The following is a 27840-nucleotide window of genomic DNA, read 5'->3' as shown; positions in this document are numbered from 1 at the left end:
AGAAAGAGGAGTTTACCAGGAAGAGCAGAATGAAGGGTTTTCACTTGTCTCTGGTGTGCGGAATGTGTGTGTTTATGTCAGCCTTATGTTGTCATCTAATTAAAGTGGTTTTGTCCCGAATCCAAATCTGCTTAATGTTTATGTCATGTATTTGATTAGAATGTGTTTTCTCCCAGTACATGAGGAGATAGCAGTGTCCAGTTTACTTGGCGTACTGTCTTGACAGCACAGATGTTAAATGTCTTGCTGCCCAGTAGGTCACTGTGTTGATGTGTACAGTGTAGACACAGACATTGTTAGGCGCCACAGAAATTACAGCAGTTTTACCTTAATATAGTCAAGTAATAAGTCTGAGTCTGCCTCCAGAGAACTGTTTCATCTATTGCATATATACAGGGATGGAAAAAATACTGAGTGATACTGAGAGATACAGAAAATTACATATCCTACTGATAGAAAGAATGGCAGCTGTCTTTTATGGCTCATTTGATTGTGTTATTTATATGACAAGATCTTGTTTTTAAATACTTAAATGGAAATGGAAACACTCACCTACTTCAGTTTTGTTAAATTGTCACAATCAGTAGAAATTCATATTCGGTGTGATAAACGAAGAAATAAAAACAGTACTCGGTAACTACTGTATCCTGTAAATGGCTTAATAGACGCAGAATTTCTTATTAATCAGTTATTCACCTCATATTATTCAGTCGTTACCATGAATTATTCACTAACTGCACTGAGACAAATAGGAAATTCATGTAGTTATGAGAACGAGGAGTGGTTTTCTGGAAGATGGGTTCCGAGGGCATTAACTCTCAAGATTAATATCTCACTTACGCTATAGCAGTATATGTAATATATTAGCTTTACTTCAGTCAAGAGCGGAGCTTTATATTAGGGAGATCATTCCTCTTGATTGATGCCATATGGCCTGACGTCTCTGTCCTCTACGCTAAGTGAAAATGATGTTAGAGATGTTAGCTTAGCTATTTTTGTTCTGATTCTCCAGGCCCTGAGGGGTAACTCCATGGAATTTGGGTTGGAGCAGCATTTTGACATTCAGAAATCTGTTTTCTATTAATTCATCATGTGGGTGGATTTAAAGTGCTTTAAAATGGAGTTTAGAAAGCATCAGTGCCCTGTAACTAATCTGGGGCTAATGAGAGGCTTTTCCAGTATGGGTGGGCGATTTGGCAAAAATATCATCCCAGTGCTTAACACACTGTATAACAGTATATCATTTTGCTAGGGATTGGCTTAAAAAGCGCCATCAAGGGCCACTGTAGGTTCAAGGATCTTTGTCTAGTATTTCAATAATTACTTAACATTTTAAGTAATGCATGAAGAAAAGCAGGGAACAATGAAACTGCTGTTGGATAGATAGTTTTACATGCTCAGCTCTGACACCTGATGATAATGATGACACTAAAATGACACAAAAATGTATCATGTTGTCAATAGATCACAGTATCAGTATTAGCCAGCACACCATTCCAGTCTTTCTGCTCCAAAGACTGTAGTCTGATCTGATTAGTGCTGACTATTATATTCTTTTTGTTGCCACGCTCTAGCTTGAGGTGTTCGGATCAAGCCAAATGACTGCCATCTGCAGTTAATTCCTCGGAGAGTCATGACAGCGCAGCCGTAGAGACTAATTCAGCATGTGTCTGCTACACTGTTATAGCCTACGCATTATGTCTATGTGTTTGGGATGAGTACTGAGATAAGTGCAATCTGAGGATGTCAGTCTGTTCTCTTCGCATTGTGTTTGGCTGTGCCATCACTCCTTGCTCTATGACTTAACTCCACTGACTATTTTCTTTTTATCTATGGTTGCCTGGATACCACTCCCGTGCGGAGTTTCAAACAGTTTTTGTTTGAGTTGGCGAATATTCATTGCGGCTTTTCTCCTTTCATCCAGCCATAGGGAGGCTGTCATAGACGGGCCTGTCAGATCCAATCGACCCTAGAAGTTGAAGTGAAAGGCATAGCTGTCATCGGAAATTGGCATTAAAATGTTAAAAACAAATGCCTTGTGTAGAACGAGCAAGTTCATAGTGCATGCTGGCATCTCGTACAGTATAACCAGTACAATACAGCATTACAGTGCACAGTTTTATTTGCTGTATTAACACACAGTAACTGCTACGTCACATCATTTTAGTCTTAGACCAGTGACATTTGTACTAGAGTGAGGATATGTTTTTCGTCAGAGTCTACAGTGCATTTTTGTAAAGTCACTCGGAATAAGAACGTCTGCTAAATCCTGTACAACACGTGTTGTTCATTTTCTACAAATCATACCTTGAGGAAAACTGTGTACCATTTGAAATGTGTACCGTAATGAAAACTGGCACGAATGGAAAATATTCATGGTCATGCCGATCATCTCCAGATCACGAGATTGTACCTCAGAGTTTGTATCTCCGACAGTCATCTATGTCCAGGAGCCATGAAAGCAAATTTTCGGAGGGAGGGACTAGGAGTACTGTCTCTCCCCTGTCAATCACAGCGACACCAACCAATCACAGGCATCTGTGACATCAGATACCACTTCATCTGAGCATGTTACACTGCCATATGATGCAACATGAGCAGCAGTTTGAGAAATTGCCAATGGCTGGTTTCACTAGGAAGCACTCAGTAGCTGTTTTATGACATGGAGAGTTTGTTTAGTGGGTGGGAATTAGCACGTAAAATATACAAAGAGAGAAAATCGGCTAGTCGATATAAGAAAAATTAGGTTTATATGTGCCTGTTATAGATGTGTAGTAGATGTGACTTGCTCAAGCAAACTAGTTTTCAGAAAAAGGGTGGCTCATGAAATCTACTGAAGTGATATCATAGGATACACTCCCACTTAAGATCATATGACTCTTGGTAAAGTGGTTGAGCCTTGTTATTTTTTTTTTTTTTTAAATTGCATTCAGTAATTTCCTGAAATATTGTGTTTGCTTGTCATTCCGAAGTGAAATGCAGACCTAAAACTCAACCCATTGAATTTGTTGTGAATTTAAATTGCTAATTTGCTAATTAGCTAGAACGGCATGACAGGAACTCAATTAATATCAGGAAATGAGTTGGGTCGTGTTGATTAATTATCTATGTCATTGATATGCTGGGAAAAAAAAGTATTACTTGAGCTATTTAATATGTGCAGAGTGTTACTCACAGTGTCCTGGACCCTGTACTGTCCCTAATCCCCTGTCTCTCTCTGGTGATCTCTAACCTGTGGGCCATTCAGACCTCTCCATCAACATGATTTATAGGACTGTGCCATATGGATATGGTTTCCGTCAACAACAGCTGTTTCACTTCTCTCTCTCCATTTCTCAAACTCTCTCTCTTTCTCTCTTCCAGATGGATCCTGTTCAGAAGGCGGTGATCAACCACACCTTCGGAGTCCCACTGGTTAAGACCAAGCGGCCCATCATCTCCTGTAATGTCTGCCAGATTCGATTCAACTCAGAGGTGCATTATCTAAGCAGCCGATCTAGCTGGTCACTTTTTGCTGGGGGACGTTCTGTTTGGACGTCTGTATTCATAACAAACAATGCGGTAGCTACAAAAACACGGACATAATGTGAATCATCTAGATGAAGGCTGTTATGCTCCAGCTTGCTGAAACCACATTTAGATCCAGGAAGAGAACACAGCCGCTCCACCTCCGTCCAGATGCACTGTGGATCTGTGTGTTGTTTTGTTGTTGGTGGTGGATATCAAAGAGATTCTTAAACTCCATATCAGTACGCACGGTTGAATACGGTCTTAGATCTTACAGGCAGCCTATGATCTGTTACAACAGAAAGTGAAAACAAGAATAATGACAATGGTCCATGACACACATCCCTTTTGTCAAAAAGATGCTAAAAAAAAGTGAACACAAATTACTGTGGTCTATTACACACCTCGCTTTTCTCAAAAAGTGCTTTGCGTATGAAGTGAAAGCTAGCATAATGTAGTGTGAGCTAGTTAGCTAGTTAAGCACGTTAATGGAAACAGATGCCAACATGAATTCCCAGTGAACTAGTTTGAGACTTGAGAAACCACTGACAAATATTTCAGCTATGAACTCTGGCGATCTGTCCTCTCATCTCTTCAAGTAGGAGATTATTTCTGTCTGATAAGTGTCCTTGTTTTGTTTTTCGTTTTTTCGCCAATTTGTTTAATCATGAAGTTTTGTATTGTGAGAGTTATATGACAGCTCTGTGGAAGACTTTATTTCGCTCAGTATTTCCATATATGGGTTTCTGAAAAGGCTATCAGCCATCTGTGCATGCTAATTAATCCATCTACTCAAAACAGACAGACAGCAACACAGCTGATGTGTGTAGTGCAGCAGGTGGAGGAATTCAGAAGCTTGCTCATGATAGTTACAGAATCAGTGTGTAGCAGGCGAAGTGTAAATTTCCCTTTGGGATGGATTATCTATCTATCTATCTATCTATCTATCTATCTATCTATCTATCTATCTATCTATCTATCTGTCTGTCTGTCTGTCTGTCTGTCTGTCTGTCTGTCTGTAAAAATACATATCTAATAAACACTTCAGTAGGAAATAGGGCTTATATTATTGAACCTATTTGTCCAGTGGGTAAATACTATTAAAAAATTAATAGCCCTGGTGAGAAATATGCAAGTCCTAGGGGCCTGTGCTAGAAATTTATTCACCCTTACTAAATTCTAAGTTTTTCTTTCTTTTATTTTCTGTACTTATGCACTGTATAGCACTGCAGTGATGATAATGGGATCCAGATCCTGGAATATTCCACCCCAGCCTTCCGATGGTAACTGTAATAAAAAGTACATAGTTCATGAGGTTAGTCCCAAAGCAAGCTCTGGGAGTGTCCTGCAATCCTGCGCTATTTTTTTATTGAGCAACACTGTAATCATGGGCAGAATATGTTGTTCTTGGAGGAAGGCTGTAATCTTAAGCTTCCACTCAGCAGATGCACAGCTCACATTGAGCCCAAGCCACAGACACTGAGAGACGAGGGCAAGCCCAAGAACTCTAGTCTGTCTGCGGAGGCCTGTTAAGCTGTTGGGACAAAGCAGTAACAAATGATTTACAGGGAGGCACACTGAGCCTGGCCAGCTGGCATTAAGATAAAGACATAGCAACATATCTTCATACTGGGATGACGTTTATTTTAGTAGCTTGTGTGGCTAAATATAGGTCCCATTCGAGACGTAATGATGGTGGGCTTCTTTTGTTGGTCTAGCTACATTGTTGTAGTTGTCTTAGGTGTGAATTCCGTATTGGTTCCATGTTTTGTGAAAAGCTCTGTGTTTATAGCCCAGCTCATGACCTTCTTGTAGTCTCCTCAGGCTTGCTCATTAGGGATTAGGGTTTAATAAAAATAAATTTAATATTAATCTTGAACTTCTGTAAAGCTGCTTTGAGACAATGTCCATTGTTTAAAGCGCTATACAAATAAAATTGAATTGAATTGAATAGAACCAGCTCGATACTGCTTAAGTGCTGTGCAGCAAGTGTACATAGAAAGATTGACACATTCCAGATAATAAAAGATGAAGCAGCTGTCCTGCTTTGTGCTCAGTGCTCCACACAATTACACTCTCTACCCCCACTGCAAAAGATCAAACTATTAAACTTTATTTATAGACATAATCAGTTTTAGTTATAGTCATCAGGTCAACAGGTTTCTTATTCCTTATGGCGTCATTTTACTTTCTTTAACCCCGTGGATCTCAAAATGGACTGAAACAAACAGGCAGGGGGATGAATTTGTTTAATTTTGTTAAAGCCCAATGTTATCAAAAGTTTTTGTGTCGACTGGAATTTAATGACAATTTTAATGAAAGAAATATATTTAGGTTCTATGAGTTTAGAGTTTGGAAAGAAATCATTTAAATTAATATTTAATTCACGTAAATAATATGTGAATAGTTAAATTAATATGTGTTCAAGGAGTCTGTAAATTGTATGTCCTGCTTTAGCTTAAAATTCTGCATTTCAGGACACTTGCTTAATTTCTGAAATAAACACATCTTTTTTGTTAAGATTATATAAAATATAATGTCTAGAAATAGGTCTAATAACTGTATAATAATGGTAGGAATATTGTTTCTATTCAAGACTTTAATTGGACACACACACATATATATAACGTATACTGTGATGTACAGTGTTTTGTTGGTACAGGCATTCGATAGAGACAGATTGCTAATCAATCAGCAGGAAGGATGAGGTATCGGTTAAGTGGTTCGTGATTTCACAGAAACTAAGCCGCGTCAGTCATTTAGCATTTCAGATTTCCTAGCTTTAATATTTGCTGCGTTTGGCATTACCACTTTTAGAAAGATCACATTACGATCCCTGCGTGAGTGAATGCAGCAGTTTCTCTTCGAAGACAGCATCACGCTGATTCCTTTAAAATCCGTCCTCCATCCGCCCCATGCCACCATCATTTCACGCTTCATTATGGATCTGTATATTTCTAATCCCCGCTCTGTGATAACAGAGCAGCTGCAGATTGGCTGCCAGCATTTATCACGCGCTGCATTCATCAAACCAGAAGCTGGGAGCTTTGTGGCACTGCGTTGCTGTGCTGTTGTAGGCAGCAGTTTGCAGTGTCCCCGCGTCCCTGCGTCTGTCACGTGAGGTGGACGTATAACCTTGCTGCGCTGCAGGAGTGATGTCATTGCTTTGTGCTACTGTTGCTGCAAGATAGGGTTGAAAACGTGCTGTTCCTTCCTCCTGCAGTCACCCTCCTCTGAGGCTTGCTGTCAGTCACTGGGCCTGGGCTCTCTCTGTCAATGCTGGAGCTTAAAATCACCTCTCGAAAATAAGCAGGGCTTTATATCAGAGCTGTAAAATAAACGTGACTCCTGCTCCCCCTGTTGCCACGCTCATTGCCATGTTTTGTTTTGTTTTTCTGTTGGGTTTTTCTTTTTTTTTTTGTAATTGCATCTGTCATTCTGCCCACACTTGGTTTTGTGAGGAACAGTAATCTGTTATTGTGTTGCTCACTGTGGGAGTTTGCCCTTATTAGTCCTTTGAAAGGACTGGGTAAGCTTGTTTTCATTCAGCTCCATGAGCTGTTGCCATATTGCTGTAACATTTCCTTTAACTTTAACCTTCAAGATGCAACCTTCTGGTGCATCTTGTAGAATTGAGAATCCTCACAATACACTGTAGTATCTTTAAAAAGACATCAATTTGATACCTGTAGTGTTTTTACATCAGCTTAAATGTTACTTAGGGGTGCCAGAATTGCATGTACAAATTTCGACAAGCAAAGGGCAGGTATTACATTTAAGCCATTTGAGGTAAAAATTTACTACATCTTAAAAAGAAATGGACCAGAAATAAACCTTAGTATCTCAAAATAATCATAAAGCTAGTAAGAATCTTTATATTCTCACCAGCTACTTTATTAGGAACACCTTCAAACCTGCTTTTGTATCCCATCCACCTCGTGTTGTGTATTCTGAGATGCTTTAGTTGAGTTGCCATAGCCTTCCTGACGGCTCAAGTCAGGCTGGTCATTCTCCTCTGACCTCATTCTTGTTGATTCACTAGCTTTTTCTGTGTTATACTTGACATGCGGTTACAGACACATATGGTTTCAGTTTGTTCTTCTGAGAGAAAAGCTATTTAAAATAAAACAGCAAAACCTCATTTAAATATTGTAAACATTATCATATGCAGATTTTTGTCAATCAAATGCAGCATAACCATAAACTGTGAGTGAAATTTATCTCGCTAATCAGTAGCCTTTATTTAGATTATTTTGGTAAATTGGGTATCTTAGAGTATCTGCCCAAACATGGTGGACATACACCATCTACTTAAAAGTGTGATTATTTTCAGATTTCCCTTCCACTCTGTCAGTTATCAGGTTTTATTTTTTCTCTCTGTGACCTTAACCCATGTGTCTGCCCCTAACACATAGTCAACACCTAAACCTGAGTATGTTATTTGTGGCTTCCTGGTGGAGGGTCCAGAGCACATGAGCACCAGCTTGTGTCTTTCAGAAACATGGATCTTCTGTTAGTTCTCAAGATATCTGAGCTCGTTAAGAAGTGACCTCCCTCCTCTGCCTCTATGACCCCAAATCTGAGCTCATGTCTTTAGACAGACAACCCCTTAAGTGCCTTGGAGGGCTTGATTACAGACTACCAGCTATATACAGCTTTGTCATCGCCAATTACCGCCCACAGCCTGTCATCATGGACAGGGAGAACTGACCCGATTTCACCCCAATATGTGCGCAGTGTTGTCACACAGATGAGATGGGATCATGTCAGGTCTTCCTCTGTCACCATTTCCCGTATCTCAGTTCTACAGTGTTTGCTTTGCGTTCTGCGCTACAGTGCCAGGCGTTCTTTCTCTCTGTGTATCTCAATGCCAGTGGCAGCTGTCATCAGCTCTCACTTCTTGTAGGAGAGTGACCACAGGACAATCGCCCGACTAATAATGACTAGTGCCGTTCTGATAGGCTGCTTTCAGTGGTGGATGATGTCTAATGCTTTAAGCTACTATTAGTTAACGCATGCATGTGGGTCACAGTGACCACTTTTCTGCTCTATAACGAGGACGTTGACCACAGGCGACAGTTCCTAAATGTGTATTTCTGGAAACATCCAAACAGTATCCTCACCAGAGATCAAATCAGCAGAATGATGGATGACTGGTGTGCACCATTCCACATATCAGAGATTGTACTGCTTCTGAATATGAAGGTGCACAAAATTGTCTGTCCCTCCACGGGGACAACTAAATATATTGTGCTAGCCACTGACATTCTCTGACAAATGTGTTCGCCAAGAAAAACAATTAAACCAGAACGTTTTTTTTTTTTTTATCAGCCTGACCTACCAATAGTCTTTGAGGACCTGGATTCATACATATTTTAGAGGCTGTGCATGTTGTGTTTATTTATATATATATATATACGCATCAGTAATTATTGGATAGCTAGTAGCAAGAAGCATAGTTTAAAGATTATCATTAGTGCCTATATTAGTGCCTAATATAGATCACGTCATGCTCTTTAAAAATAGCAAGAGGAAGATAAATAAGGACGACAGCATTTTTCAGGTGCTGCAGTTTAAGAAAACTTTAACCACCCATACTGTATTTCTGATCTCGTATTATGATTTCTCATATCATCTTTTTTAAAAAAAAATATATATATATATAAATGAATAATGCTCCAGAGAACACACAAACTATTTGTATTTGCAGGTTTTGTGCTGCAGTAGATATTTTTTCATATGTGGGTTAATAAATATTTGATTTCTAGATATTGTATTTTGGGGGGAAAAAAAAGAAAAGGAGATTCGATTAAAATGTTTTTAGAAAAAATAATTCATTATTCAACATGGACCAGATGTTATCCCTGTTCATTTTATTTCTGTATTAAGCAGACAGACAAATAAAAGTGTGATGTACAGACAGGACATCATGCTCCTGCATCAAATATAGGTGATCTCCAAAGTTCAGTACTAAGACCACTGATTCTAATATCAACTCAAATGGTGCAGATGGTTTTCTTAGTATAGACTGAAACTCCCTTGTTCTTTATGGATCAGGAACGGCACCCACGACACGGACAGGCCTTACTTAGAAGGTGCTCATTATGCTCAGTGTGACCAAGTTGGTATCCCTGTAGCATGACATCATGACGGACATTGTGGAATTTTACATTGTATAATGAAAGGGTTGCTTGGTTAATGAGCATTTGTCAGTCTCTGGTGTTTATTTTTACACTGCAGTATTTCAGCCCTAAGTATAAGACAGTTAAAAGCCTGAAAAAGGAAAAATATGCAGACTTTTAAGTTTGGTTCTGGATGTTTGTGGACAATACTGAGCCAACAGCACGAGTTTAAAACTTCTTTTTCATTTCAGAGTCAGGCAGAGGCCCACTATAAGGGGAACCGGCATGCCAGGAGAGTGAAAGGCATCGAGACCTCTAAGACTCGTCCACAGGAAAGTGATAAGCCTCTTCCTGGACCTACTTCCTCCCCATCACCCCCAGGAGCCCCGACAGCCAATACAGACACTGACTCCAGCAAAACAGGTGATGATTATATTCAACACACTTTAAACTAACACAGCATATAGTAAACTCTAGAGACTGTTGTGCATGAAAATCCCAAGAGATCAGCAGTCTGAAATACTCAAACCAGCCCATCTGGCACCAACAATCTTGTTCTTTTATGTTTACATCCATTGCATTTTTACTACTGCACTTTACTCACTACAGAACTGTGGATCTAACTGGAGATCTTAACCTGTATCTACACAGTTTTATGCTTCAGTGATGCTGCAACATGATGAGCTAATTGAATAACTCCATACTGTCCACATACTATATACAGGTATACCTATTAAACTGGCCAGTCAGTGGAAGTTTTTGCAGTCATGGAATTTTTTTGCAGCATGTTTGTAGTGGTATAATTCTTCCTAACTGTCCATCCTCATTCATACTGAATCCACCACATCATCAGCTGCTGCTCTAGTTGGTCAGGTGGAAAAATCTGAGTACATGGGGGTTTTTCCATGTCTGTATTTGATTATATTAAACTCATCATCCATTACTTTCATCTCAATTGCCAGTGCTTTTTACAACTAATAAAGATTCACGTGAATCACCTAGAAACCCTTTTTGCTTAGCAAATGATTCAGGGCTTCAAATGGAAAACCAGCATTAACCATTCCATTATGTACTCCAGCAAGTGTTTTTTGACCTTTGCATTTTCAAAAGGAGTTTAAAGAGCTACTTTTCTGGATGTAGGGTTGATATGTCAGTTACAGGTCCTTGAACCCAGACACCCATGCTGCTAATATCATAGACAGAGCACGGGAATTTTTGGTCTAGAGGCCAAGGCCTGAAAAGACTGATTCCCATTTAAAGGTCAATCTCACACGAATGGTGTGACTTTGCATGTTGCTTCAATGCATAGCAGTTGTTTGGCATCTTAATTAAGTGAAGCAGCTGATGAGCTTACAACACTGTAAATGGTGGGACTGGGTATTAGAAGGCAATTTGTCTTTCATTCAAAATAAACTGTTGGATTCCAACGGCTAAAGCTGGCAGCACTTGGTGAATAGCGAGACAGAAAGATGGTGTGAGACTGAGAGACTGTGGGTGAAATAAAAACTCCCTAAAGGAACAGAAATTTCACAAGACTGATGGGATTAGCTTGCAGAAGAGGCCAGCGGCACAGCATGGCAGGAACATCACAGCTGATCTTTGTCTAATCAAGAGCGATTAAATGTGGACAGTTGATTCAATCAGCAGGTTGGGATGAGAGGATAAAGAGCTGTAGAGAAGGATTGAAAAGGGTGACACTAGCATTCCCTCTCCGGCGTTCTCTTTCCATTAACTCATCCTGACAAACCCAAAGTTGGATCAAACTATTAGGAAAGTGGGAAGCACTCAAAGCAGGATTTTCCAAAGACTGTCCTTTTTAGTTTTTTTTGGATGTCATTACAGTTATAATCTGAGAAGCCCAGCGAGACAGACATTCACCTTTTCAATGACATACTTTCATAAATGTGGAGACAAAATAGAAATCCTGCACTTAGGCTAGGGTTAAAAAAGAGGGGACAGTAAAGAGGGGATGGTGTAGCCATGTCCCACCCAGGGATTTGCTTGCACACTCGTAAGGGCCAGGACAGGATGGGTTCCAGCAGTAGAGGGCCAAAACAAGCCAGCTATGATCTAAATGTGTAACCAGATACATGTGAAAGAATGCCTTTTTCCATCCAAACCTCCATCCTGTGACCCTTTGCCCTAGCACACACACACACACACATTTAGAGAATTCCAGTGCATTGCCTGCTATCTCATATCTCCAGTCAGCTTCTCAGCAGCATTTCCTTAATATCAGTTTCACAACACAGCATCCACAGAGCTGACAACCCCAAAGGAGTAAACAGCTGCAGTCCCATCTGGCTGCTTGAAGCCCTATATCTCGGGCTCGAAAAGAATAATGGTGTGTGCGGAGTGCCATAACAATTTAAAAGAATAATCTAGACATTCAGAGTTCCCTGAGGTTTCTTTAACTTGATTTCAGTGTGCGTTTGTAGTGCAGCAAAACTTTATTCGGGTTTCGATTTGGGTTCACAGCGAGTATAAATGGACTGTGGTGTGTTTGATGTGCTACCACATTTTGGAGGATTTATGTTGTGCTTCAAATTTTAATGAGGTTTTTCTTCATTATGTCACACCACAGTTTGTATGTGTGTGTGTGTGTGTGTGTGTGTGTTTGATTTTGTGATAGAGGGAAGTAATAGGTTATGAAAAGATACAAATGAGAGGCACACTGATTATTGCCCGAAAGGTGCAGTAAGGCATCTGGTTGAGCCTAGAGGTGTGCATAAGAACTGGGATCCCATAGGATGCGACAAAAAAGTTCATGCAGGATCGACCCGGCAGTCAGATAATTTTTTTTTTTTAGTTTATTTATGAACTCAAGTGAACCATCTGAGCCAGAATTGCAGACAATGCTGATATGTCTGTTTCTAGTGTTTTTCCAATGTTTTCAGAGTTATAAAGCTCAACTTGCAGGACCACCATTTTAGACCACCATTTGAAGTTTAAATCTAAACACAGATATGGATATTTTCTAACAAGAAAGAGAGAGAGAGAGAGAGAGAGAGAGAGAGGTGTTGTGTTACATTCCTAATTTGTGAGCATGTAGTTTGAGTTGGGGCTTCCAGTATTTTGGAGAGAACATGGAAAACTCCCACGCTTTCATGAGAACTGCTGATATGTAATGGTCCTCAAACTGTTTATTTAATTATTTATCGGTTGGCTTGCATGCATCACTGGAGCTGCTTCTTGGAGAAGTTGGTAAAACAATACAAAGATCCGTGGCATCACCTTTTAACCAGCGCGGGTGTACAGTTTCAGCCTGCTGTCAGGACAGCCAATTGATTAATTCTCCACAAGAAATAGAGCTTGTTTCCTGGACCCTGGATTAGCTCGAGACTCTGGGGACGAGGCCATGCCGGTGCTTGGGGGATGTAAACGTGAGAGACGGCTCTCCAGACCCTCTGGTTACTCCCTTTCGGCTTTCTCATTCTCAGTCCCTCCCTTTCTAATGAAGGCCTGCGCTAAAACCCAGCCTGTATGCCTTCAAAGCACTCCACAGCTTTTCAATGTCCAGACAATTGTTGAGACGGATTCATCTGGCTAGCAGAACTTTGTAACTGAATATAGAAATGGACATAGCAGTGTTTCTGTTTCATTTCCAAATATCATAACCAAGTATCCCTGGCTACTTCACAAATCTCTGGTCTTCTCCAAATCTCTTCAGATTTTTTTGTTGTGTCATAATCCAGGATCGCAGCTACAGTTGCAGAACATCTAGAGCCTAGAAAAATGACAGTAAACTTTTTTTTTGTTAGGTGTGCATTTTTTTCACTAAGTGTTTGGAGAGAGAGAGAGAGAGAGAGAGAGAGAGGCAGCCGAGACGAAAACAGAGTGTGTGAGTAAATGCAGCCCTCTCTATAATTAATCAGTCGCAGAGCTCATATGGGCTTAGTGGTTTCACAGCTCATGCATGATTAATGATGGGTGGGGGGGGGAGTGGGATGGCAGGCGACTGGCCCTCGATCCTATCTGACCCCTCCAACACCTGATCCACCTGTGAGGCTCAGCCATGCCTGCAATGGCCCTGCACTTCACCTGACACACACACACACACTTCTGCAACCGTAAAACCTGAAAAACGTGGTAGAAATGTTGGAGTGTGCTGCTAGGAAACATTTCACATTTTTATTCATGTGGGAATTACAAAGCTGTTAAAGAATTTAAGCATTTTGTTGAAGGCAGTCTTGATATATGTAAGTTTGGCTGAGGGTGGATGATGCCAATCCATTTGATACCTGGTCTCATTTCAGTCTGAAATATAAACACTGGAGTAGAGTGAATCATCACCTTATATTAGAATGCCCTAAAGGCAAAAGAAGGGCACTTGGTGTAGCGAGAATGCAAATGATGGAAATCATGATGGTGATAAATGGCAGCCATCGAGCATTAAGCGGATCTCTTCACCTCGACACAGTTCAACCAGAGCCACTTGCACCTGCAGTATCTCGCCTCCCCCTCACACTAATGCATCTTTTAACACTGAGCTTCGAAATATTTGCCGATTTTATTGTGCACACATTTGTTTTTTATGATTTTATATAACTCCAGATGATGAACGGTTCTGTGTGAGCAATCCTGTGAGTATAAGATTACCGAGAGGGGATTCTGTTCCTTTTTAAAGTCACACCTCTTGTAGCATGGAGCTCATTAAAAAAAAGCACAAATTTTTCCATGTATTCACCTCTTTGGTGTGCTGACTGTACACAATGCTGTTTGTGTAGACGGAGACATTTATCCACCCCACCTAATGGGCCACTCAAACACTGTGTGTACCGCCAATGGACAGAATACCTTCATTCTGCTCTTTAATCCAGCTGAACGTAACAGCTTTCTATGTGATAGGTGACACTTGTCCATATCGAATCTGTGAATTGTTAGGAATGATGAATAGAGAGCAGATTTTGGGCTGCTTCCAGCATGAAGCCAATGTATTTCCATCATGATATTGCTCTTCCACCTGTCATCTTGGCCTTGAAACCACTAATAAAACAGACGCTGTGAGAGATTTCCGCACTTAACCTGAACGTTTCCACTGGTCAGGGTAAGTCGGAACCTCTATGAGTGAGATTATCAGATAGAGGGGAGCTTCAAAATGTAAAAAAAAAAAAAAAGCTTGATTGGTTAATGTGTGAATAAGGAAATATTTTAGTGCCTCTCCATAACACAATGCATGATTGCACATTCTGTCCAAAACCATAATCTGGGATTGATTTTATCCCAGAACAATCTCTCTCTCTCTCTCAGTATGTGACAAGCATTCACTCCATCTGGCATTCCTAAGTGTACATTGCTATGTCTGTCTGGGAGAAAAGCTATACTTTTAACTTAAAGTGTGTTTCTCTGTTCTAGTCTCCACCCTAAATACTTGGGGTCTCCACCTAAATGTAGCTGGTCCTCATTGCACTCTTTCTAAATCTGACTGGATTCCAAATATATTACTCAGAGAGCTGAGTGTGTGTGTGTGTTTATCTTTTTTGGGGGGCAAATATTACAATAAGAATTGGAATGTGATTTTTAACACAAACACACTTCAGCATTTCAAATAAATAAATAAATAAATAAGAGAGCTTTTTTCCTTTTGGTTTCTGAGGTTAAGGTTGTATTTGGAACATTTGTGTCAGTGGAAGGATGTTAAAACCTACAAGCCTGCGTGTGTAAATGTGCATGTGAAGCATTGTTCTTCTCCCCAAATAATAAGAAATGCAAATAAACATTCCTGTTATTCATTTCTTTCTCGTGTTAGATGTTTGATGTTAACTCTGTCAGGACCTGTTTTATTTTGTTGTACAAATTAGAAAGAGCACTTTACGGGTTCATGTAGCTTTTTAATCACTCAAGTTCATGGCCTGGTATTTTTACAAACTATTTTTATGCTCCATAAACCTTGTAGCACACAAGCACACATTACTTGGCAATGAATTCACCACTCAACCTCACTTCAGTCTGAGGTTAAGAAAAAAAAGTAAAGAAAGAAACTATGTTCCTGTGGTGCATACTTGAAACCCTTAGATTCCAGTCCAGCATTTTAATGGTCAGAAACGCAAAAACAAAGAACAAACAGAGTCTGTAATAGTATGTTGCTCCGTTGCTGTTTTGTTTTACAGAAGAGACGCAGCCCGTGTCACAGCTGAACAGGCCTGTGGTAGCGCAAGGGTCTGCGCCTGTGTCGGCTCCCCCTACCCCGGACTCCCCTGCTTCCTCTTCTGCTGCCCTCATGCCAAGCCCTACCACTCCTCTTCCTCAGCCTGCAAGCAGCTCCTCACCTGGTTGTGGGTCTTCGAACCCGGAGCCTGCCGGAACACCAGGAGCGACTACGGCTACTCCTGGCAACGGAGAAACTGAGGAGGACAAAGCCAAGAAGCTGCTGTACTGCTCGCTGTGCAAAGTGGCCGTCAATTCTCTCTCTCAGCTGGAGGCTCACAACAAAGGTGAGCTATTCCACAAATCTGAGCTGCTTATCTGACACCCAGACACAAGCTTCTACATCTACACTGCAGTACATGTCATGAATAATTAATGCAGAAAAAAAATGCATTATGGATTTTTCTTTAAATAAAACTGCACACCTTTTCTGATTCAGATTCAGATGCCTAATCATACATCTGGGTTTAGACACATCTTTGGTTACCTGTATGTATATATCTGTTGCACTTGCACAAAAGATAAGACAATGTGCCTACTTAGCTGTCAGAATTGTTTCCAAAAGCTTGCCAGGAACCTGCATACCTGCCCTGCTGAAAACATAATAAATTAAAATTAACACCTTTGTGAAAAATGCATGGTTCGACTCGCACTCGCTGCAGAAGTGTGCTTTCAAGGGCACACACATGACCGAGTTGCAAAGCTACACTAGCAATTACAACCACCATGAAACAACAGTTTAGAGTTACCATGCTAGGTCTCTCTCACAGAGCTTTCAGTTGCTTTTGTGATTTACACACAACTAGGCTCCTCAGAAGTGACACAAAACCTTGTTAGTTGTATGGAGAAGCTGCAGTTACAACTATTTTTGTGTATGTGATGATGAAAGAGGACCACCAGGGTTTTTAATAAGACATGCACCAAAAAAAAAATGGGGCTTTTCTTTAAATGTGCAGTTTGTAATATTAAGGTTTTCTAAGCCTATTATCTAGAACTAGAACTTTTACAGTCATAATTATATCATTCCAATGACCCTGATTTTTAATGGAAAACGTGGCATGCAATGGATCTCAATTGATTCTTTGTTTTAGGCTTTATTTATTTTTGGCCCGGAATAGGCTCCGCCCACATTCTGAGCTACACTGCTCAGCAACGACCCTTTCCGAACAAAACAGAGCAAAACAAACGTGAACATGAAATATGCATAGTTTTAGCAGAGGGGATGGGATCAGTTACAAGGAGGGAAAATTTTTGTAAATTTTTTGATTGCAATTTTCCACACGGACAGCAGAGGTCTCTAAAATTTTCTATTAACATTTTACATTTATGACAGACACGAGTGCCTACATAAACATATGCTAGTTTAAGGTCAAGGTCAAGGTTTAAGAAAACCATTAAATTAAAACCCTGCCAGAGAGATGTTAGTATAGCTAGGAGCACACTAGGTTTTTTTGTTTAAGCTCATTTAAGTGCTTTGTGAAGAGTTAGGTCTTCAGTGACTCAGCTGTTCAAACTGCAAGGACGTTCATTCTTCCAGGACAGAGCAGAGTCCTGATATATGACTTCCTTGCAAGACATGCATCAAAACTGCTATTCTTTTTAAGACAGTTCAACATATGGCTACATCTGTTTGTGTACTCATGACTTCATTTGTCATGAAGCAGCAGTTTCAAGTACATTAAAACTGCATGGCTGTTTGGCTCCCACCCCACTCCCTCATCATCATCTCTTACAAGCCCCACCCCTTAACCATGCTATTCTGAGACCGGCCCCAGGGCCAATAGGTACCTCACACAGGCCCATTCTTTTCTCACCCTACAGGCACACCCTTGTCCACTTCAGCCAGCCAGGAGAATCAGCTCTGTGAAGAAATCACTGTGACCACATGGTTGTTTTGACTAGAGCAGAATGCATGGCCAAGCTACTTAAATAAGCAGTCTCGTAAACCACTGTTATAATTTCCACATATTTTTTAAATCAACCTTGTATAATACCTTTTAAAACGCTGTTTCTTGGAAAGTCGCACATGCTCTGACTTTCTATGCACACACAAACAGGCTTTAAAAACAGATTGATTGGAATGATATGTTCTAGCAGGGAGGAGAAGCAATAATCAAGGCTTAAGCAGTGCCTCGCAATCTGGAAGTTGCACAACTATTTCATCAAGCTAATCTCAAAACGCTAGTGAGGCCCAAAAATAAAAGCACATGTTTTACAGCAGAGTGGAGACAAAACGTCCAGGAAGCTGAAAGAGCTGAGTGTTTGCTCATATGGTGACAGCACTGCTGGTGTGCCTGGTTTGCTGACCACACTCATTTTATTTGTTGTTTTTTTTTTTTAGTTTTTTTTATATCCTATCTGTTTGTTACAGATGCAGACATACAGACAAGCCAATCTTATTGTCTGTCCAAAGTGGGACCAAGATTTAGGCAAACATTAAAAGGCAATGTTTAACCAGAAAGCTCTAGATCATGCACTCTGATCTTCTGAGCTACACCTTAACCCCTGTACTTATCCCCTTACTGTAACCTAAACTCTACACACACATCGCTCAGGAATCAAGGGGTAAAAGGTAAACTCTCGGTCAAAGTGAGGCTTCCAAAGTGATAGCGGTTCCCAATGAAGGCTTCTCGATTGGATGTGGTGGATTTTTTTTTTGGTTCATAGACTAAATGTGCTTATTGTTCATTGTTTGTCTAAGAGATTTAGTTATGTTTTCATTCATTTCAGAAGCCTCCCATAACATTCAGACATTTAAAAAGGAACATGTGTTATGCTTTACTGAACACCACAGTGAAAGTTCATGAAGATAGTTCTTGGCAAAATAGTATGTCTTGAACTGTCTTCAGGAAACTGAAGAATAGCAACATGAGTAGTGCAATGCTGCGGTTTTAACTTTTCACCATTGAGTGAAATAAACACTAGGAAATCCAAACAAAACAGTTTTGTGTTTTGATCTGATATATTTAGACTGGCATCATTAAGCTTAACCTTTTTAGTACAATGTGAAGACGCTTCACAATTGAGCCACCTTGTGGCCAAGACAGTTGTTACAATTTAAACCTGTGTTGAATTAGACCAGAAAAATGAAGCGGTCCAAATCCCTGTCAATCCGTTACACAAAAAGATATTGATGACTTCAGGGTGATAAAACAGATGGTCTTAGTTTCAGTGATGACAATACAGCCCTAGGTTTAATTCCATTAATATATCTTCCTTTCACCTGTGTTAACAGTATGATTTATTCCACACCACCTGTCTTATCTCTTGTCTCTATATCTCTCAGGCACCAAACACAAAACCATTCTGGAGGCCCGGAGCGGACTGGGTCCCATTAAGGCGTATCCTCGTCTGGGCCCCAAACCCAGTGGAGAGAGTGGGCCTACAGACCCCAACACTCAGGAACGCACCTTCCACTGTGAGATCTGCAATGTGCGGGTCAATTCAGAACTGCAGCTCAAACAGGTGAGAGGAAAAGCCTAGTGAAGTCTGAGAAGAGTGGCACATTTATTCATTTGTAGTTACAGAGAAGCCATGTCTCCTTAGGTTACTCAATCTTTTATGCAATTTTCATTTTTTTGTAGCCCTTACACACACACACACACGCACACACACACATACGATTAGACTGGCATGCACAAATTACTCTAATGACAGCTGTATGTGTTTGAATCCCCAGCACATATCAAGTCGAAGGCACCGGGATGGAGTAGCAGGGAAGCCCAACCCACTCCTGAGCCGACACAAAAAGCACAGGGGTGCAGACCTCACGGTGAGCTCTTATAGCAAGACTTACAGATTTTAACACCAATCCCATTTCAGGAAGAGTCACTCTTGTGACCTCATTCACACACCTGGTGGCTTTATTTGGAAGCTAATGAAGAACTGAACTGCCTGAATGTTGAATTAAGTCTAGAAACTTACACCTGGCTAAAAGACTGGATTTAGAGAAGACTTGTTAAAGACATCACTTATTTTTTGACCTTACTGGTTCTTAAAGGAACTGTTATAATTATCATTTCTTGCCACAGAGGTCACAACCCTTTTCTATCTATTTATACACCACATAAATCCACTGTAACTTTGGTACTCTCTTAAATATATTGGCTGGTCTTACAAGCCATAGCTCTGCTTTGGTGCATTAAAAGGGTAAGCAAGGATACAGTCAGATTTATTGATGAATCTTGCTAAGTGCATGTCAGATTCAGCTGTGTTGCATAATCGTCCTTCTTTGTCCTTTCCTCAGGATCTCACCAAAGCGCTGGGCGCTGGCCTCCTGCCCAGTCCTCTGGCTGTAGCTGCAGCGATGGCAGCTGCCGCCTCGTCCAATCCGCTAGCTCTCCGTGCCGCAGCTCCCACCCCACACCCTCATCATCATCTCTTACAGGGACCGCCCCTTAGCCATGCTATTCTGAGACCGGCCCCAGGGCCAATTCGCACCTCACATGGGCCCATTCTTTTCTCACCCTACTGACACACCCTTGTCCACTTCAGCCAGCCAGGAGAAGCAACTCCAAAAGCACACTGTGAAGAAATCAAGTAGAAAAATAAATAGCAAACCACACAGCAATGACTAGAATGATCTCATCCACCAACTGCTCAATTATAAAGAGGTAAAAAAAAAAAAGCTGGAACAAAAGGAAATGGAGGACAACAAAAGGAAAAGATCTGACAAGATTTTTATTCCTTCTCTCCCTGGCCCTACCATCCTCTTTTCTTTGAACTGACTGAGTGAGTGATTAGCAATGAATAGAAAGACAGTATATAGTAATTACTTCAGCTCAGCATCTATCTTTCCTTTCTTGTCACACACACATACACACTGTGAGACAGAAGCTGTCAGATAGGAACCGGATGAAAGAAACAAACTGCTGATGAGTTGTATAACATGTAACATACCCAAAAATGCACACATACTAAAAGACTTCTACTTCTAACTGTTTCCATATATACTGTGTACCACAGTACGAGTACTTTCTCTTCGTCCTGTTCGGCGTGTCCTGAGCCCTATGCACCTTGGAGAAAAAAACAAAACAAAAAACAACAGAAACCCGTTCTGTCAGTAGGATAGTTGCTTCGAGTGATCTCCTCTTTAATCAATCCATGTCCTATGAAGTTCTGCCCTGTAAGACACTGTTAGCATCTTTCCAGTATGGAGATGCTGCTCTGCATAATATACAGACATCGGTCCCTTGGAAGAACTACGGCATTCAACAAGAAGTGAGAATACGACCAGAGGGGATGTTGTGCCTGTATGTGTGTGTGCGTGACTAGAAGGCAGTCTGGGTTCATGGCAGTATGGGGAAACATGCCCACAACACTAAGTGGCTACTACAGTTTGGATTCAGAACAAACACTAACATCGAAACACTTCCTGTGGGAAAAATCCACCACCTTCTCTTCAAGAGAGAGGAAGACGTGAGCTGATGATCTGCTGTTTAGCAGAAATCAACCTTCAGTTCCTAAAGGAAGACGAGTAGACATTTGTTTATTCTTGTGTAGTGTAGCATAGTCCAAAACTTCCAAGTTGGCTGATATTGGTAGTATCACATAAATGAAAAAAATATATATACATGTGTTATAGAGAAGATGGAATAGCTGTTAGTTGGCTTAATGATGATGGTGGTAGATGGATGGTGGGGTTCTTACAGAGAAAGGCATTATAACAGGGGTGTCCAAACTGCTTTCTTCCTTTGGAGCCTATTGGGGCTTAAATAGATTTAAGGAATCAAGTTTTACTTGTGATATACTTGCTTTGACCGCTGGGTGTCACTATTGTGTAAATTTGAATCTAAAAAACCTTCCTTCTCTGTTCACACTCTTTTTTATCATTTATATGGTTAATTCTACAGATCTGTATTACTAAGGTTTCAGGTGAACATGATTTCACCAATGAGACAAAAAAAGAAAAGAAATGGAAATACAAGTATCTGGCAAAAATGACTACTGAATCTGTGGTGGCTTGTCTATAGGGGCAGGTGGGGCAGAGCACAACTTTTATATATATTCAGCTATTTAACAAACCTTAATGTTCCCTTTTAAACATTTTAAATTCCTCTTAAATAGCAGTGACTGATAGTAAGGGTAATTGTTGCTATTTAATTGATAGAACCCCACTTGCTACTGCACCTAGTGTGTCAACAAGGTGTCTGAAATGCAAGAAGGGCTAATAAAGGCTGGAATAGGGCAGGAATCCTGCTGCCTCATCTCGAGGGAAGAACAGCAGACAGGGCAGGTAATGAGGTTGCAGAAAATCCACAGGGACCTTGCTTCAGGCTGTGAAAAAAATAATATGCAAACCATGTCTCCTGTCTCTAATACTGAATATTTTAGGTTAAGTCTTTTGTATGTGTATTATCGTGGAGGCTAAAAACTAGCAATCCTGACTAATAATATTAGCTCCATAGTGTTTATATCACACACAGGAAACACATGTGCTGTATCAAACACAGCTAATAGCAGTCTATAGCGTAAGGCATGTGTGATAGCCTTTAAGGTAAACTAGTTTAAGGCTATATTGTTATTGATGTTATCGTGCCCCACCAGTATCTATGGTCACAAGCCACTGCTGGACTGAGTTCAGAGAAAAATCTGTGTATTCTATTTGGAATGAATATAATGAGTGAATGAAAATGCATATAACTCACCAAATAAGATCACCTAAAGAAAGTGGGAAATAAATATTGGACTAAGAATTGTATTACTGCATATGTGGCCTGGGTGAATATTATTTTCTTTATCCTGCTCCCAAAAAAATGTTTGGACACCCCTGCAATATAAGCAAAGGTTTGGACTTGCACAGTCTCCTATGTCCATCCCATCTCTCTTTGTCTCTCTCTCTCTCTCTCTCTCTGTCTCTCTCCCTCTCATATACACAAGTTATGCAACCTCAACAGAAAGGCCAGCAATATGAACCGTGATCTTTCTCTATCATTTCCTCCTCCTACATCCCAGCTAAAATCAATCCTGAACTCTGTCACCTGTCCCTGTGAGGAGTGGAGGAAAGGACAACGCTTTAAGGAGGAGAGAGGGGCAGGGAAATGAAAAAATGGAATGAATAATAACTAACCAGGAAGAATGACAGCGACATCGCAAGGGGACGAGACTGTTCTCCCGTTCTTTGGTCTGAACTTCCTGTCTTGAATCTAAAGCCATGCAATGCATATAATTTCTATTCTTTTACTACGGTTGATTTAATGTTATTGTTTTGTCGTTGTGGTTATTATTATTATTATTATTATTATTATAATTTTTTTTTTCATTTTCATAAAACACTGTTTTGTTGATTTACAGAATTAGTGATGTGAAGACTGTGGTGGGGGAAAAATACACCCAAAAATATTTTTTTAAGTCGGTTTGAAATTCAGTGGGGATGTGGCCTACTCGCTGTATGTGGGGTAACAGAATTATTCATTTAGAAAACAAGACCAATCATAACATTGGAGGGATTTTCCATAAGGTACTGATGGACACACCTAAAGCCCTTCCATGACAAGTGATGCGCTAAAATGTCTTAGGGTTTGGATATTTTCAATGCAATAAGCAATCAAATGACGTGACTTGCTCTAGATGAACATAAACCAAATGTACAGGGTTCTGTAAACTGATTTGTGTGTGCCTACTGATGGGAATCTGTGTTCGTCCACGGCGATGTTTTCCTTCTCAGTGCAGCAGGAAGGGCTGTGATGGACTCTCACTCGCCCTTCGCATAAAAAAAGGGCCTTATGAATCTTTGATAAGGGCACAAAATACAGGAAATCTGAGTGAAAATAATATATAGTCTGCCATACCGTTTGCATAGCATATGTAGCTAAGTTTCAAGATTTCATTGTTGCGGTTTTTTTTTTTGTGTGTGTGTGTGTGTGTGGTCAACAGGTTTCGTAAGTACAGTATCATTATCATGATAATGCCATTACAGAAATGCTAACACATGTTAGCGTCCACCATTGTGCTTTGATTAAAGTGACCTCTATTAGGAGATGTATTTTATTTTTCTCATTAATTAGTGAGGCACTAGCAAGGGTGCTATAGTTCTCGTCATTGTATATCTTCTAGCGTTTGTGAGTGTATATCAGACAGAAATCAATCAAGCTGGACCGAACGACTTGTATCAGAGCTCAGCAGGCTGTGGTGCTGTGTTCACCGATCTGCAGTAAGCACCAATCACACAGAAGCTTCAGCGATGCCATGTCAGGCTGCAAACTCCAAGGAGTAACAGCGATTCACTTCCCAGCATAGTCCATAAGCATGAAACGGACACACTTAGATCCATCTGTGAACTCTATAAAGAATACGTTCATCCTGTAGTCATCCCCAGAAGGAGCATTGTCAGTGTACATAAATGTTTGGAGTCCTTTGGTAGATTCATCCAATCTTTCAGGGCGGGTGTAATGTTAGTGATGAAGTGTGTTTTAGCCGTAGCCTTATTCCACCCTAAGCCTCTCCAGGAGCAGAGAAAAGGGAAACCCTGAGAAGCTTTTGGTCAAACCTTGTCTTGCCAATAAAGTTATTTTTTGAATTTGTCAGAGGGACAAAAAGAGTATGTATGGTGAAACGTAGCAATATTCAACCCATACCGGCTACTCTTGTTTATTGCAATAAGGAGATCAACCAATAAATGCATAGCCTATGTGAGTAAAATACTATAGATGTAATTTAAATAAAACAGAACTTTATGGAAAACATTATTGATATTAAAAGAACCCTGGAGTTACCACAGGGAAGAAAATGTCTATAAATCAATAAAGACTATTAAACCTAATTCAAATGAGTCTGCTTTAATTTATTATAACTTCTTCTTTGACTCATAAACCCATCAAGCACCACGATGAAACTGGCTCACATGAAGACCATCCCAGGAAAGCAAGACCAAAACTGACCTCTGCTGCAGAGGAGAAGTTCATTTAGAGTTACCAGCCTCAGAAATCACCAATTAACAGCACCTCAGATTAGAGCCGTTATGAAGGCTTTACAGAGCATCAGTAGCAGATATATCTCAATATCAACTGTTCAAACGAGATTATTGTGTGTTTCGGCCGCCTTCAGGATTGTTTTACAATGTAGAAAGAAATAAACATCAGGAAAGACCATGGGATTAAAAGATGTGTCCAAACTTTTGACTGGTAGTATATATATATATATATATATATATATATATATAAAACTCCTTACTTCAGTGAATAATATGAGACTGCTGCTGTGATCATCAACTTTTATTCACGTTTTCCAAATATAAAAGTTCCTTTTAGTGCTGAAAACAATAGCAGAAGTGTATGATCTCTAATCCACCAGAACAGGGTGGGTGTATTTTAGTCTGGTTCCTCTGAAGGTTTCTTCCTCAAGGGACTTAAGGAGGTATTTTTTTTTCCCACACTGTCACCGCTGAGGTTCTGATTAGGGATCTGATTTCCATATTCCATATTTCTGTAACGATCTTTATCCAATTTCCCTAAAGGTGCTTTATCGGAACGTGCTATACAAATAAACTGTATAGTCATAATTTTAACGAAATTCAAGGTAGGTTGCAATTTCTTTAATATCTATCATTAAAACCAAGCGCAAAATCTGCAACAGAGGGAAACACAAGTTATATGATTACCCACTGAAATGGAAATAATAGATATAGAGCCAAGATAGGGAGTTAATGAAATATATTTCAGTAGATCGCTTTATAATTTTAATTATAATGCTACAAGACTTGTCATTTATTTTGTTCATTTCCTAGTTATTTACCTCGCAAAATACAGAAAAGAACAGACCGTGTTTAAAAGAAACTGATTTTCAGTCATACTTTTAACTATAGAGCATAATTGACTCATTCTGCAAACTAAACGCTAGGGGGCGGGCAAGCACAAATTTATTAACCGGCAATAACTGTAGTGATATTTACGACCGCAAGATGGCGGTGTTACGCCAATTACTCAGCCTCAATTACTCAAACCACAGTATCCTTATTTAAACCATGTACAGGATGCACATTAGACATTGTGACATCTCTTAAAAACCTCCTTATTTTATACAAACCATAAATAACAGGAAATTACAAAGCGGATATCAAAATACAGCAACATACAGAATAGAGTGATCCATGTGTTTCTGAAGCCTTTCTCAAACTGCCATTAAAGTTTCACTACTAAAAAAATTGAAAGGTTGTTTGAGAATGAAAGATTTAGTGAGAAGATAGCAGTTCCTTCGGTTTGTTCTGTTTGACAAGAAAATTAGGAACGCTCACCACACTGCTGTTTTATTAGATTTCCCACTTTATATGAAGAGAAAGAGCTGAAGAAACCCTATATTGTAATTAAAGCAGGTATTTGCACAGTATTATTTGCTTCATAATGTGAAGATTTCTACCTTGATGTGTAGACAAGGCCACGATACATCTGAAGAAGTTTACAGCAGTATGGTGTTGTACCATCTATCCATTTGGTTCAAGAGGAATTGTGGGATATGATAATGAGAGTGGGATTTGGTGCGTACCAGCACTTCAGGAGGGTGATACACTCCACTATCACTACTAATGGCTTTAAGAGCATTTTGTTTGCCAGAGATGGTCGCAGTATCGAGGGCCTGATGTAGCTGATGTGCATTTTACACACACACACAAAAGTATACTCAGGCCCATACACAATTTATTATCTTATTATAACGTGTACGACAGCCATGTAGGAGCAGTTTGTAGGTTTACAGTTAATATAGTCCATCTGTTGCTATGCACACTTTATCAGCCCTTCCTTTTCTTAGTTAGAGGATCAGTCTCATCGCTAGGCTTTTTAAATACATCAGGGTCACTGCTAGATTGAGAAAGATCTCAACAACTAAAATGGTACTGATAAGCAAGGGGAAGATGACCTGTATACCAACAAGATATTCAACACAATCTTGTTTTATATGCAGAGCTTATTTGTTTAACATTGGACATTGTCACAAAGCAGATTTGCAGAAATATATGAATTCAACATATAACAATTTATAAATATGAATTTATTGAGCAAGCCATGGGTGATGGAGATGAGAAAAAACTCCCGGAGACGATATGAGGAAGCAGACAGGAAAAGAGAACCTATCCTTATCTAGGTGACACTGGATAGTGTGATCATAAACCATTTCCTTCTGCAGCTGTGTAATATATAGTCAAAGGTTTAGCAATTACATAACTAGGAAATTAATTATATATATATATATATATATATATATATATATATATATATATATATATATATATATATATGTAGTATCAATAGCAGTAAATATTATAAATATGAAATAATATAAAGAAATAATATAAAAATAATAAAAATATTAACAAAAAAAATTGTAATATAATATATAATGTATACAAATATAACACTGCTTTATAAAAACTAAATATAAAAAAAACAAATATAAAAAAAACAAAAATACAATACACTAATATAATACAGTACAATATGGTATATATATAGTATATGTGAAAAAATAAAACAATATATAAATAAATATATATGTGTAGACTCTATAATACATAGAAGATACAGTATATGCATATATGTAGATAAAATGGTCAACTTTGAAAAGGTGTAGCAAATGAATACAGTATGTACAGTGTGCAAATGTAAGATAAATATATAAATATATATGTAGCTGTATATATAAGGCAAATATAAATGTCCAATTGAACAGGGAGTAAAGTGATGGTGCAGTGTGCACACAAAGATGTACAGGAAAGATGTACAGTGAGAGTGTTGTTGTGTGTACAGAGTAGTGCAGAGTACAAAGTAGTGCAATTATTGCATGTGCAACAACCAGCTGAGGTACCTTTTCCACTGAAGGACAGGTTTAGAGTGGCGCTGTTATATTGTTCATAGCAAAAAATGTGTCTGCGTCAATAATTGTATGAATACAAAGCGACCTTAATGGTACAACAACATAGGACCATTCATTCGAGTTTACTCAAGGACAGAACTAAACTAACAGACGTACAGTATTTCACTGAGTATTTCCTGAATTCTTTCATCTGATTGATTCAGAGTTTGCAATCAGAAGACATTTATTTAGCATTTTCGGAAACAGTGTTCAATGTCAG

General features: G+C 39.5%; 1 protein-coding gene across 4 annotated transcripts in view; it reads left to right on the top strand.

Annotated features, from left to right (window-relative positions):
- Positions 1 to 24537, top strand: part of znf385a (zinc finger protein 385A) — a 77256-nt gene extending 52719 nt beyond the window's left edge. For all 4 annotated transcript variants that reach the window (XM_058409756.1, XM_058409757.1, XM_058409758.1 and 1 more), the window contains 6 exons: positions 3364 to 3474; positions 9881 to 10052; positions 15740 to 16063; positions 19063 to 19241; positions 19456 to 19548; positions 20023 to 24537. In XM_058409756.1, the coding sequence (XP_058265739.1) occupies positions 3364 to 3474; positions 9881 to 10052; positions 15740 to 16063; positions 19063 to 19241; positions 19456 to 19548; positions 20023 to 20250 (1107 nt within the window). In that variant the 3' untranslated portion in view covers positions 20251 to 24537. The remainder of the gene's footprint in view (positions 1 to 3363; positions 3475 to 9880; positions 10053 to 15739; positions 16064 to 19062; positions 19242 to 19455; positions 19549 to 20022) is intronic.
- The last annotated feature ends 3303 nt before the right edge of the window (positions 24538 to 27840 follow it).

This window comes from Hemibagrus wyckioides, linkage group LG15, assembly GCF_019097595.1.
Source record: "Hemibagrus wyckioides isolate EC202008001 linkage group LG15, SWU_Hwy_1.0, whole genome shotgun sequence".
Lineage (NCBI taxonomy): Eukaryota > Metazoa > Chordata > Actinopteri > Siluriformes > Bagridae > Hemibagrus > Hemibagrus wyckioides.
This window is presented reverse-complemented; position numbering and strand designations above follow the sequence as displayed.